This window comes from Anopheles gambiae, chromosome 2 (assembly GCF_943734735.2).
Source record: "Anopheles gambiae chromosome 2, idAnoGambNW_F1_1, whole genome shotgun sequence".
NCBI classification, from domain to species: domain Eukaryota; kingdom Metazoa; phylum Arthropoda; class Insecta; order Diptera; family Culicidae; genus Anopheles; species Anopheles gambiae.
The window spans coordinates 2,132,003-2,145,907 of NC_064601.1; the positions used below are offsets into that span (position 1 = coordinate 2,132,003).

Sequence of the window (13,905 nt, forward strand, 5' to 3'; positions counted from 1 at the left end):
ACATTTTAATGTGCCCCAATCGGAAACCAACTGTCAATTCCAACAGAACTGCCATTTCATCTTTTCGTGACACCGCAACTGTCAAAGAAATCGATGAAAGTGGGTGCTCATCCGCGATCGATTAAAAGTTGGCAAATTTTCACAGCGCAGCAGGCACGCGCTTCGTCAGTCCGAAGAAATTGTACAATTTCAAGTGTTAAATTGATTTGATTCCAGCTGAAACTGTGCAAATTCTGCTCTGGATCACAGGTGAGTCACGGGGAGTGTGTTCGATTGTGCGGAACGGTGTTATCAGGGGCGTAAATGGGCTGTGAAAAAATGCAACAGTGTGACTCAACGCGAGAAGAAAACGTAGAAAAAGAGCAAGAAGCAAGGAAAACGTAGCTGCGCGATGAAATGCGATGTGTTTTGTAAAAGTACGCACGGCTCAGGCGGATTCATCGAATAAGATGGATGATTCGATGTTTTCTGTACGTCCAACTACGGCTCATTGTGTTTGATGTAGTTTCCAGTGTTCGTAGATGTGTGTGTGTTCTACTGTTAATTGTTCTGCATTATTCCGGCGTGTAGTGGTCGATGTGAAGTCGAACTTTAGCTAATCTGCCTTTTGTAAGCGTTTTGTTATATAGGTTGCTGGCCATAGAGTTGGTTAGGTATTAGTTTCCTGTTCAACTGTGCGTTCAAGATCACTCGATTAGGCGGAGGCATGTTCAATGTATCCGTGAATAGTGACAAACAGCGGTTAGCCAACGATTTCACTGTTTTGCGAAACTAGTGCTCGTTTTCAAGTGCTTTCCGTACGGTTAAAGCACACAGTGCGTTTTCAAAGTGTTGTAATATTGAGTTTTGTTCCGCGACCCCCCCTCCATAACAATGTTGCCGTAATGTCTGTTGCAATTGTTACAATATGCCTTCTTTTTCCATTCACAGTGGTCGCAAGTACGGCAGGAAGCAACGGACGTTCGTCCAGCGCTTGGTGTGCAGCGTCAGGAGACAGCGGCTGGCTGTACGGTGGCGGTAGAGAGTAGGCGGGAAAGGGTAGAGCGCCCAGCCCGCTTTCCGAAGGCGGCTCAATACCGTCCCAATTCAACCGCGCATCTGTCCCATCTGTCGTGACCCGGTGCAGTCCAAGGGCACCTCCTGCGCAGTGATGGACCAGGCGGCGGCGAATGCCGAGGGCCGGGCGAAGCAGATCGAGAAAGAATACCTGTCCAGTCTGGCCGACCTGAACGTCAACAGCAAACCGCTGATAAACATGCTGACGATACTGGCCGAGGAAAACCTCGAGTATGCCCAAATCATCGTGCACGCGGTGGAAAAGCACCTGGCAAAGGTTAAACAATTTATGTCGATACTTATACATTCTACTACCTACAGCTAAATATCCATTAAGAGGCCAACGGTTCATGGGGAACCGTTTCGGTGGATCGTTTTCGGTAGTGAATCTAGCAAAAGTACCTGTAACCAGTGTAAAATTAAAATCATAAAAAAGTTGCAAGATGCAAGTGGCCAACAGTTTCAGATAGAACGTTTGTGAAATATGTCGTAATGTGAGGGAACTATAATGCCTGTGAAATGATCTGTGATATTTCTTGTGATGATAGAATTTTAATCTCAAACAAGGACAAAGATGCTGCCTTTCCTCATTCTATGTTCATTGTTCATATGTTCATCTCTGCATCCAATTGTTGTGATGTTACTGTCCGTCTTTGTGAATTCCACCCCACTAAGAGAAGTGTTTACACAAGATGTACGCGTTCGAAATGTATATATTGTAAACAGTTAGGGCAAAGATGTTTCTTTCCCGCCCACTTTGCGGCTTCACATTATCATAAGCGCGTTGCGTAGCAACATAGAATCCTTGTCCACAATATGGCACCCCATTCACACTACATGTTTCACTTACGTTTTGATCTGATGTCTAGAGCGCCATTTTTGACTTTATTCCACACATCCTGTAAATTAGAAAATCGTAGTACTTTCGTATCGAATGTTGCAATTTACCCGTATGGAAATCAGTTATAAACGCCAACAGTGTCTTCGCTTTGGCAGTTGAGTAAATCATTTAGTACGCAAAAGTAATGGAATTATACGAACCAGTCTCGCTGGGGTACTACCAAGTAATTTTAATTTTGAGCATAGCTGAAAGCAATTTTTAACATAATTCATAAATACGTACACATCCAATGCAAAAACAAGCGTACGAAGAAAGACTGATGGTCAAATAATGTCCGATAAAATACTACCGCATTCAATGGGCTCCGTAATCGAAATAAACCAAAAGATAATCTTAGTTTGTTACAAAAAAAATCCATTTTGCAAAAAAAGATGTATTTAGTCCTCACTGTGCTTTCAAACTGCCCGAACCAAGTATATTAAAGATGGAACTGTTGCAATCTGGAGCTAAGGAATAATTCTATCAACTCGATCTATCTAAACTGCAACAATTATGCCCAGTAGAGTAACTGATCACACTCTTTGAAATTAATACCTAAAACACAAGCAGGACAGAAAAAAATCACGAGGACAGGTTGCAGTGCCTAAAGTACCAAAGAGCAGCAGTACATAACCAACAACTATTGACCAATAAATCATTCTGAAGCGAAATATCTTTTAATTCCCTGCGATCTGAAGTAACGAAAAGTGATTTACTGGAGTTGATCAGTTTTATTTTGTTTTATTATTTTCATTAAGTTTAATTTGGATTGTGCCTTGTTGGACTTTGTTGGGCAGTTAGTGGAATGTGTTGTTATTCCTTTGATAGAAAAGTGCAAAATCGCTCGCTGTACACACATGGCAGATAGGATTGTGATGCAGTTTAGTTATTATATAAACTTTAAGTTTGTTTTTACGATATCTATTTGATGATAAATGTCTGTAAATGTTGCTTTAGTGTAATATGAATCTACAGTTCATTTACGTAAAATATTTGTCTAAAGTGTGTTTGCTTATTTTCGTAATTTATTTCAACCCAAATATCCTTTAACAGCAGACAGTAGTACTACGAGTAAAAATCTTAAACATTATTTAATAATGTCGAAAAGACTTGTAACAATACAATTGATCTGTTTAAAACACTATCTGTCATGTGCGTGCTGCTAGATGGTTTGCACTAAATTAAGGAATGTAATGAGCAATTTAATGTAGTTATTATTTTTCGCGAAGACAACTTTTTTCAGTTACGATCTTTTTCCATTTTCTTGTATCGTGTGCAAAACGATGCAATTATTTGTCAAATCAATTCTGAAGCTGCAACTTTTATGTATTATTTTCAAAATTGGTTACAAAGATTTCATCTCTTTCGATGAAAACTTGCTCTTTTTTGTGTTATCCTGTTGGATAAGTTGTAAACAAACGTTCCACTATTTTTTTTCTATTTGAGACGATTGAAAGTTTCAAGTTACTCTTTAAATATCATCCATTACATCATCAGCCACACGTTTTGTCGATAGTCTGTTGTAAGAGAAGAGAAGAGAAGAGTGAAGAGTGTCTCCAGAATGCAGTCATCACATTTTCTGTTATAACGTACATTGATTTTAATATAGGTTGCACCAGATGTAAAACTGCCAATACTTTACCTCGTTGATTCAATTGTTAAGAATGTGGGCAAACAGTATCAGACGCTCTTCAGTCAGGTCATAGTGAATATGTTCTGCGGAGTGTTTCAAACGGTATGTAAACAGTGAAAATCACATGTCTCCACGTAATAGTGTACTGCGCGCCATTATTAATCGACGAGTTCAATTGTGATTATTTTCAGGTCAATGAAAAGATTCGTGAGAAAATGTTTAGCTTGCGACAGACGTGGAACGATGTGTTTCAACAGTCCAAGCTGTACACGCTGGATGTAAAGATCAACTCGATCGATCCAGGATGGCCAATCACTGCACAATTGAAATCAAAAACACCAACCGCAATTCACGTCAATCCTATGTTTCTCAAAGCAAATGTATGTACTCTCTAATGCGCGTAGTAGTGTACGGGAAACGATTTGGATTACTCATTTCCTTTCGCCTTTATTTGTTCCAGGGACCTGAGCCTACGATCGCGATGCAGCAACAATTGAGGGATAAGCAGCGTGAGCTGCTCGAGCTGCAGGCGCGAAAGCTGGAGCTGGAGCTTCTCACCACCAAGAAGCGGATCATGGAACAGGAGAAACAGTTGAGCATCCAAACGGAGAGTGTAGCAAAAGAGGTAAGATCTTTATGCATTTCATGTATTTGAACAAATGCAATATTAAAATGGTTGTTCGTCCCATGTATAGCCTTCGCTGGAACTGGTCAAATCGTTAGATGGAGCGGGAGGTCATCTACCAGTTATTCCCACCATTCCACCCCCGGGCGTGATGCCGAAGAGCCGTATTGCTCCCGTTACCATGGGCATGGTAAACATGGTCAAGACGCGCGATCCTCGGTTGGCGAAGCAACAGGCCGCCGCTCAGCTGGGAGGACCTCCGTCAACCGTGACAGCCGGCATGAATAATCACAACGCGGCGCTGGGTGCAATGGCGATTCCTCCGCCCGCTATGGCTTCTGGCTTGATGGAAGCTTCACATCACGGTGCGACCTCGGCGAAACAATCTTCCGCTCTTGCACGGGACAATTTCGGTGCAAAAAATCGCCGGCCCGAGGCTAGTGGTGTAGAAAGCACCAGATCGGAATCGTCTACGCAAGGTGAAGGAGGTAGCAGCAGCAGTGCACGTGGCAAGAAACATACGCCATCTTCCACAGCCAGCATTAGTTCTGCTTCTTCGCACAGATCGCGGCACGATAACGATGCAAAGGTGCGAAAGGACCGCAAAGAACACTCTTCATCCTCATCGTCTACAAGCAGTAGTAGATCGTCGACCAAAGGCGGTAGCAAGACGGGCTCTTCCGCACGGTCCGGCAGCAACAGCGGGTCCGACAAGCGGAAACAACGCACCCAAAGTAACAGCGACGGTGGGTCGCCCCATGGTCGCAAATCACCTCACTCGCCTGGAAAGAAGAAATCTTCATCTTCGGAGAAATCTTCATCCTCTGGTCATTCGCAAAACGACAACAGCCCAAAAGCAGCCGGGAAGTCGCGATCGGAAAGCAAAAGCTCTTCGGAATTGCATGCCCTCAGTGGCAAACAACCATCGGCTCAACTAGCGCGAAACAACAATGTCGAAAGCAAAAAGCATCAGCATCCTGCCGGCGAGGCAGCAGCCTTCGAGGACCGGGACGTTGACTTGCGCTACGGCGTTCCTCAGAAACGGATCAAGATCGATGAGCCGGTGGCCGACGGTCTTTCGGTGGCGAAGGAGGCAGACGAAATGGTTGTGACGATGGTGGGGCAAAAATCGTCGGAAGTACAAAGTAAGAGCGACATTCATATTTTCCTATTATTTAGCAGCACCCCAACCGGTATGAGTGTGTTGATGTTCGATAAACTATACAGCTCGTTGCAAACGGTAGTTGCTCTGTTCGGGAGTGCAATGCGCGAAAGGTCAGGGGAGGGATAAAGGTAGATTGTGGAACGACACAAGTGTGTCGCGAGGCAGTGCAAAAACCGTTTTACTTGCGCAGTAGAGCAGAAAACATTCGCGCAGAGGGGTACACAGTAATCCGCATAGTGTAAGAAGTGCTCGCAGAGTTGTATGACGAGCTCGCTGGCAGGTAGCACTGTCGCTGGAGAAACTCGTGACTGATGGATTCTTTCTGGCGATAGCGGTACCTATTTAAAAAAAAAAGATACAAAACAGCAACTCCAGAAATAGACAATATCAAACGGAAATGAACAGTTGGTTGCGAAATAAAAACGATGATGGCACCGAATCCCTTCAGCATAAGGGATACAGGATTCTTTCCGCTCCGGTATTTGTCGATGTCGTTTTAGAGATTCAAGTTGTGTTCTCATCGTTGCACCTTTACTGTAATTTTCGTGATTGATCTGCTTTTCTTGCAAGTTTGCTCTGTTTCCGTAATTGTGCCGGTTTCATTAATCAGTAGGTAGATGCTCTGTTTTCGTGGATTTTCGTGGACAGTAGTGGACGTCAGTGGAATTTGCAGTGTTAAGTCTCATTGAACGTTTCAATAAAACCCGAAAACATTTTATTGCAGAAAGAAAAGGAGAGCTAACGCTGTAAACAAAAAAAAAAAAAGAATTCGGGGTGGTCTGTCCCATTTGTCAGTAGCACTGCGCGAGGCGAGTCTATACTTAATTATGCAATTAATTACAGATAATAGTGCAACAGACGACGAAGAAGCTCTTTCGGCCATGATTGCTAAAGATATCGATTTACGAGCAATTCCTCTGCAGTTGCTAACGCCAAAACTAGTGCCGGAGCTGGAGAGTTCTCTAGGCGGAAGCAAGGGCGACGCGTCCGGTTCGAGATCGTCGAAGATGGAATCTCCGTCCAAGCGGTCTGCAGAACTGGATGATGGAGATGAATTCTCAAGCGGAAAGAAGCGAAGCAGTCCCATCAACTCGGACGAACCGAACGCTAAGAAGAGCAAGGCAGAAATGATAGATGCGTAAGTATAGCTAAGCAGTGTACATTATTAAACATTATGGTCCGATACATTTTTCATCATTTTCTCATCCATTTAGATTGTTCGGCAATGAAGATGTCGATCTTCGACAGTTGCCGATCGGAGGCACTCTATTGATGGGTGATGACGCACGAGATGTAGATTTTCCAAAGGTAAGGACACCAGTTGGGTGGAGTTTGAGCGACAAATGGACCGTTTAAATGATTGGTTTACAACATTCCCTTCGCAATATAGATGGAAAACGCTGTCAACATGCCTAGATCTCCCCTTTCGGAGAAAACCAACAGCAATCACGGTGCAAAAGGACTTGAAAAGGACAAGCTTGGCAGACCTCTGTTGTACAATAAATTGCCAGGTATGTATCACCGTCTTGTAGAGTGCTGTTGTAGGTTTTGGTGCATAAAGGTTGGCAATAAATAATAATAACTCTCCTACAGATGATCCTATCGAGCGACGACGATCCATCGTCTCCCTTACCAAACCAGGGGACATCGATCATCGGTTTCCGCAGCAGAGCCTTCATCATCACGACGCGGCAGATGAGGACGATAATTCGATGGACAGTATGAACGCCAACATTAAAACCATCATCGCGCAGGCTCAGGATCAGATGGAAAAGGGCGAAATTACACCCGAGCAGTATAACATCCTGATGAAGCAGGTGATTCAGCTGAACGAGACGCAAAAGATTCGTCAGGCGCAGCGCATCGAGCACGTGAAGCGGCAGGATCAGTCGGTGATTCGGATCGACGATAATGGGTCGATGAGCGGCGAAGACGATGTGATCGTAACGTCCGTGACCCCGGCGACGCCCGGCCTGTCGGCGATGCGGCTAAACGATCCGAAGGATAGCAGCTCCGGCATCGTAAATGATTTCCGAGGTAAAATACATCCGATTGACGGAAAGCCTCCACTAGTCAAGCCCTTCGAAGGAGCGCCGTTCGCCGGTATCGGTATTCCGCCCACGTCCGTTCCTCCCCCAGATATCCGTGCCCAGCGAGGTAAAGAAATGGTTTTACCCTCTTCTAAAACAATGTTTCTTACTCGTAAACTCTTCTTTTCCTTCAACAGATCCACGAAGAATACGTGAATCGAAATGGAATCGGGTAGAGCCTGGTCCAGGCCCTGCTTGGGCGAACCGTCCCGTTGGTCCGATCGTTGGTGGACCGATGGTGGTGGCACCTCCGTTAGGCGGTGGAATTCGCCCCGGACTGGCGGTACCAAGCCCGTGGGAGCAGGCACCGTTCCCAGTAATGGCGGACGGTATGTCCCGATTCCCGGCCCCACCTGGTCCACTGCCGCTGGGCGTGCTCGGAGGCTTGGCTCCCAACATGCTGAATCCGGCCCTGCCCAAGCTGAACGACAGCGTGCGTACGATCAATATCGATGGCATCCAGCGGGAGATTCGGTTCTACGAGGAAATAGCCGTCATCTTCATGAACTGGGACGAGCCGAAGGAGATCGGATTCCAGAAGGGTGCGCGCATGGTGGTGGTCGATGATAGGGAAACGTTCGAGCTGGGTTTTAACGAGCCCTACAAATCGGTCAGCATTGAGAATAAAGTCTATCAGATGCGTTTGGGGGCGCCGACGAGGGAGCTTTACATCGATGACTCCTGGTATGAGTGCTACTTCGGCGACCAGCCCACGACGATCATGCTGGACGGCAAGCCGAGAGTGTTCAAAATCGCGGGCCCGGCGCCGCAGGTGAAGATCGGCGACAGTCGCAAGGATCTTGTCGCCGGCAAAATTAACATGATCGTCGACGCGAAGTACATGATACCGGTGTTTCTCGACTGCAAACCGCAAGTGTTCGAGGTGTACGGCGTGATGCATCGGCTACAGTTTGCGGACTTTCTGCTGACGGTGCTGATCGACGAGCAGCCCTTCCCGGTCGACTACGGCGGGCTGCCGATGGTGGTGCGATCGCGTGACCGCGATTACTACATCCGGTTCACCGCGCTGCCGAACCTGGTGGTGCCGGGGCGGGTCTACATCCGTGACATGATACGCACGCCCCTGTACCGGGACCTGCGCACTCCGCCGAAAGATCCTAGCGCGCTCGAGCCACCGGTGCCACTTAATCCACCTTTCGCTCCTCCCACCACTGCACCGCCCGCACTGCCCGGAGCGGCCGGTTTGGGTTTCGGCGGAATCAATACGCTGCCGCCGGGCGCAATCGGCCCTCAGCATCCGGGACTGGCGGGCGCGAACGCAACCTCCACCGGGCTCGATTACCTCACCAATCTGATGCCCTCGATGGCCATGCAAACGGGGGCGGCGGCGGGCAAAAATGGTCCCGGCTATAGGATAGAAGCGGACGAGAAGGCAGCCGCCGCTGCAGGAGTGGGAGCTTCGGCCGCGGCCGGCTCTGCGCCGGGCTCTGCGCAACAGCCAAACGCATCCGCCGCCGTCGGAGGACTGCTGGCGAACATCAATGTGGAAGAATTGTACAAAAAGATAGTTGCCGCCGGCATTATCACGAAGCTCGGGGCGGGCACATCATCCTCGCCGACACCGCCACAGGCTGCGGGTGGTGAGGCGGGTGCCGGTACGTCCGCTGGCGGCAAGGACGGGAAAGAGGACGCTAGCAAATCCAAAGACAAGGATAAAGCACCCATTCCAGAGATTGAGCCAGTGCTGCTGGACAAGCCAGAAACAATCAAGAAGCGCCAAGCGGCCGTCGTACACCAGCTGTTCTCGGGCATGCAGTGCAGCAGTTGCGGCGTACGCTTCCCGCCCGAGCAGACGATGAAGTACAGCCAGCATCTCGACTGGCACTTCCGGCAGAATCGGCGCGATCGAGACTCGGCCCGGAAGGCGCACTCACGCAAGTGGTACTACGACGTGTCGGACTGGATCCAGTACGAGGAGATCGAGGACCTGGAGGAGCGCGAGAAGAACTGGTTCGAGACGCAGCAGACCGACCAGGGCGAGCTTAAGAAGGGCGGCGCCGGCGGCGGAATGGGCCTGGGCGGCAACGACGGGGATGACTTTTCGTCGCACGACGATGCGCCGCAGCCGAGCTGCCCGGCCGGACTGGACGAGAGCGACCGGCAGTGCCACATGTGCCATGATGTGTTCGAACACTTCTACAACGAGGAAACGGAGGAGTGGCATCTGCGCAACGCGATCCTGGTCGATGGCAGCACGTACCATCCGCTGTGCTACGAGGACTACAAGGCGTCGCTGACGATGACCGAAACGACGCTGGGCAATGGGACGCTCGGTGCGTCGTTGGATGAGAGCCAGAAGACTGATGAAGCCATGGACACGAGCGGCGCGGCTGGCGAGGCTGGCGAGGATGGCGAAGCCGCTGATGGGGCAGGAAAAGACAAATCAAAAGCTAGCAAAAAGGGTAAGCCTACGAGCGGGGAGTTGTACGGGCGGGGAAGGAGTTGTTTTGTTTACACCGATATATGGTGCTTTTCTTTGCAGATAATGGAATGGAGGACGATGACGATGACGACGATGTGATCGTGTTACCTGCCGTGGAGCCCGTCGTGGAGGAAATCCTCGACGATGATGAGCAAGCGGCTGAAAAGAAGGAAGGCGATGCGGAGGCGGCCGAGCAATCGTCCACGGTGGACGAAGCAAAGAGCGTCGCCGGAAGTGCAAAATCGCCGCGGCCCGAGTTCCAGGAGCGTCAAATCGACGAGGACCTGTTCATACAGGAGCCCAACATTGAGGTGACGGATCTGGACACGATCGAGGACAAACCGCCGGGTGAGTCGGGCGAAGGGGCGTCCAATGGCGGCCAGGATCCGAGCACGCTGTCGTCGTTGCTGCGCGTTAAGATCAAGCAGGAACCGAAGGAGGAGGACGATGCCGACGAGGAGGATGCACTATTCGAGGAGGTCGGCACGATCGAGTCCAGCCTGGTCGAAGTGGCGGAACGTTCTCCGGCCGCCAACAATGCTGCTGAAGAGGGTAAGTGTGGTAGTGTATGATGTGTTTTGTTACTTTTGGACGGAAGTTGCTTACAGGGTTTTCCAGGAGTTGTCATAACTGTGGGACACTTTATTGACTTTTTCTTATTGTAATGGAAATTGAACTCTATAGCACCATTATTGAACAAATCCAATAGGAATTTCCAAGGAGCCTGTCCAAAACCGGGTCCAATAGAGTCCAATTTCCATCATATGAAGTTCACTTCCTATAAGAAAGAGTCTAGGAAGTGTCCCACAACTATGAGAACCCCTGGAAAACCCTGTATGTAGTTGTGTTGTCGAATGTGTTTGATTCGTGTTTGGACGTTGTCAACGCCTCTATATAAATTGCGGTGTGTGCTGTATTTTTTGCAGAGCCGTACGAAGACGTTATCGCTGAAAGCATTCCATCACCATCAGAATCGTCCAACCAGATGGGCATTGTGGCGCAACCAAAGGCAACGATCGATGGCAACGTCGATCTGCAGGATGCGCCACAGTCGGCCACGGTTGTGCCGAACAAGATCAAAATCAACATCACGAAGGGTAAGGCCCAGCAGCAGCAGCAGCAGGTGGCAGCGGCATCGTCCAACAACGACGGTGAGCCTGGCGATGGTGGAAGCAACGGTGTAAATACGAATAATTTTAATGAAGATAGCCAAGGGGTCGAAGACGAGGCGAGCAATGACGGTGGTGGCGCTGGCGGCAGTTTGGAAGAGCGGGACGAGAAGAACGGTGCCGAACAGTCCAATAATAAAGAATCGTCGACCGTGGCGACGCTGCCGTTGGCGGCCGATGCTGTCGCTGAGGTCGCGTTCGAAGAAACCACTGATGTTGCGTATGAGCTGAAGGAAGGCCTACTGGGCATCGAGTTGAACAGGCAGCCACGGGTAACGAGCGGACTCGAAGCGTCCGGGCTCTGCTCGATCATGTAAATAACGGAACGCAACGCAATGTAACGCGCGCTCTCGCTCTCGCAGCATCACTCGCGATGGTGGGTCACCCGAAAGGAATCGATGCATCTGAAATTGTCCCCACTTGTTTGCTGCCATTGGAGTGCCCAGATGTTCGTGTTCGGGTAATCTTTCCGGTTGCTTTGCATGTCGATCTTTTTTTGTTTTCTTTTCTTTTACCATACTCTCTCACCATCATCAACCCCTAATCGCTAACGGTTTACTAGGTTTAGTAGGATTTGTAATTTAGCATTTAGCCTTATGTGCGTTCAAGAAAAGGGATTGTGTTTGGAAAGGGTTGGGCGTAGTAGGCGGCTAACTGGAAGGCCGGAGTTGGTACACTAGTCAAGTACAGACCAACTTAAAAGCGGGAATACAAACAAAAAAAAAACAAAAAAAAAACATTTGATAAAATCTGAACTATTGGTGGAGCTCTGCGCGTCGTCTTGAGGGAACCGTTTTCTTTCTGATTTGTTCCAGCAGTTACAATTAAGTATTTTTTTCTATATTCTCAAACCTCTATGAACGCAACATGAACTCCATGGGATTGGTGGAACTTAGTTTCGTATTTGAAATGTTTAACCGCAACACACACACACATACATACACATATCGTTAGAAAGGATGGACACCGTTGCGAATGTTTGGTTGTTTTTTTTTTTCTTCAGCATTTGGAATGAATTAGATTATTGTGAGCGCGCCCGCTTCATTGCCCTTTGTATGGTCAGCCAAACAAAAAAAGAGCATAACGCCGGTCCGACTATGGAGAAGAAGAAGAAGAAGAGAGGGACAGTTTCAATATGCATCGGGGTCGGGTCGCGGTGGTGAATCGGAAGGGTGGGGGTTTGTTGTTGCCTGTTTTTGTGAAACCACACACTGCGCGCGAACGACATCATCCGGACCGGATGGATGGATGGATGGAAGGATTTATCGAAATGAAATCAATAAAGCAAGTGAATTTGCCAGTCATATGAAGAAAATGGAAAGTATTCGTTGAGAAGTGAAAAGGCTTTTTTATTATTACTATTTCCTACCAATAGCTCCTACGAACACAAGCATCACATCCGCGGTAGGACGGGTCTCTTTGTAAAGCGTCGCCGAAAACGTCGTAGTAACAATAATAATATAAGGCAGAATAGTGGACAAAAAAAGTTAATAAAATATTCGAAATTATCAACCATATAGCTATCACACTACTAGCGCACTTCTTCGCGTCGTCGATATTGTATCGGTTTTAAATGCCACTGGAACATTTCGTTTCGACCACGCGTTTCCGGTCGTGTGTGTGTATAAGTTTGCATTATGTTTAACTCTAAACTGTGTGGTTTTTTTTTATGATTTTAATGAACAATAAAGATGCGTATGGCGTTATTAGCCAGAAGACAAAGAGAGAAAAAAGAACAAGTTTGTACGAGACTGTTGTTAACTTTGAAAGAAAGTGAAAGAAAAACAATAGTTTTTTGCAGATTACAGGTTGCGCGGGACGCAATATTTTTATTCTCATTAATACTGTTCACCAGCAATCAAAGGTTGTGATAAACGAAATGAACCATTACATGAGTCTCTGTTCTGCTCCTGGGTTTGCGGTTTGTTAACTTTATGCTGTAGATAGAGACTTGTTGCGTTCCGTGTGTTCCCCTCATGTACTATTATGCTGCTCATCCTCTTCCCCACAGCTTCTACAGTTTGCGTAAGATATATAATTTAAGACAATCCCTCCCCTAACGGATGATACCTGCCAGCGTTCACGTAAACAAAACTGAACTGATACGATAGTTTGATTTTGTATTTTCAATTAGTAACAACATTAATATCGAAAGTGAAAATGAAACCAAGCCAAAGAGCGTGTTCGAAAGGGAAGTGTTGTAACTACAAGCAACGCCGAACGCCGCACGTGCCCACATGTGTGTGTAACGCTCGTGTAACGCGTGTCTCCGTTCTTCGCCCTATCACCTTGAGTCTACCAGCTAAAAACTCATACTCCAATATGAAGTAAAGAAATACGGACGCATCTGTACACGCGCTTACTCATTCGGGTGTGTAATAGGTTCTTCTCACCAAGTGTCTCTCTCCCTATCTTCCGCCTTTACTAACGCTATATCGGTCAGGGGGTTTACACCTCATCGTCATCGTCAACCGTAGATTCAAAACGTAGCAAAACGTATTTGTGTGTTGTTTGTAACAGGAATTGAGTAAATAGTTGGGATTTTTTGTTCGTTTTGTTTTTAGATATATATGTAGATTAGAGATAAAGGATAAAAGTTATGATAGAGTTGAAGATGTATTTGCCTTTCCTACTTCACAATACAAGCACGTTTCTCTCCCTCCTTCCCTTCCACGGTCTCTCTCGGTTTTCTTATAGATTTAAATATTATTGCAGAAGAATAGTGTCACACCTTCCCCTTTAGACATATCTTTACACCTGGTGGAAGCGGTCACTGGTGGAAGAAGTAGGTACTAATCATTAACCGTTGTCTACGACAACAAACGAATCCTTTTTAAAAAAATA

General features: G+C 47.3%; 1 protein-coding gene across 1 annotated transcript; it reads left to right on the top strand.

Annotated features, from left to right (window-relative positions):
• The first annotated feature begins 92 nt into the window (after positions 1 to 92).
• On the top strand, positions 93 to 12,376 carry LOC1281907 (uncharacterized). The gene is made up of 13 exons (XM_061648329.1): positions 93 to 249; positions 931 to 1,333; positions 3,546 to 3,671; positions 3,761 to 3,949; positions 4,030 to 4,194; positions 4,265 to 5,339; positions 6,203 to 6,497; positions 6,574 to 6,667; positions 6,750 to 6,870; positions 6,953 to 7,516; positions 7,587 to 9,872; positions 9,953 to 10,444; positions 10,819 to 12,376. The coding sequence occupies exons 2-13, from the start codon at positions 1,151 to 1,153 to the stop codon at positions 11,376 to 11,378; spliced, it is 6,150 nt and encodes a 2,049-aa protein (XP_061504313.1). The 5' UTR covers positions 93 to 249; positions 931 to 1,150; the 3' UTR covers positions 11,379 to 12,376.
• Positions 12,377 to 13,905: the final 1,529 nt, after the last annotated feature.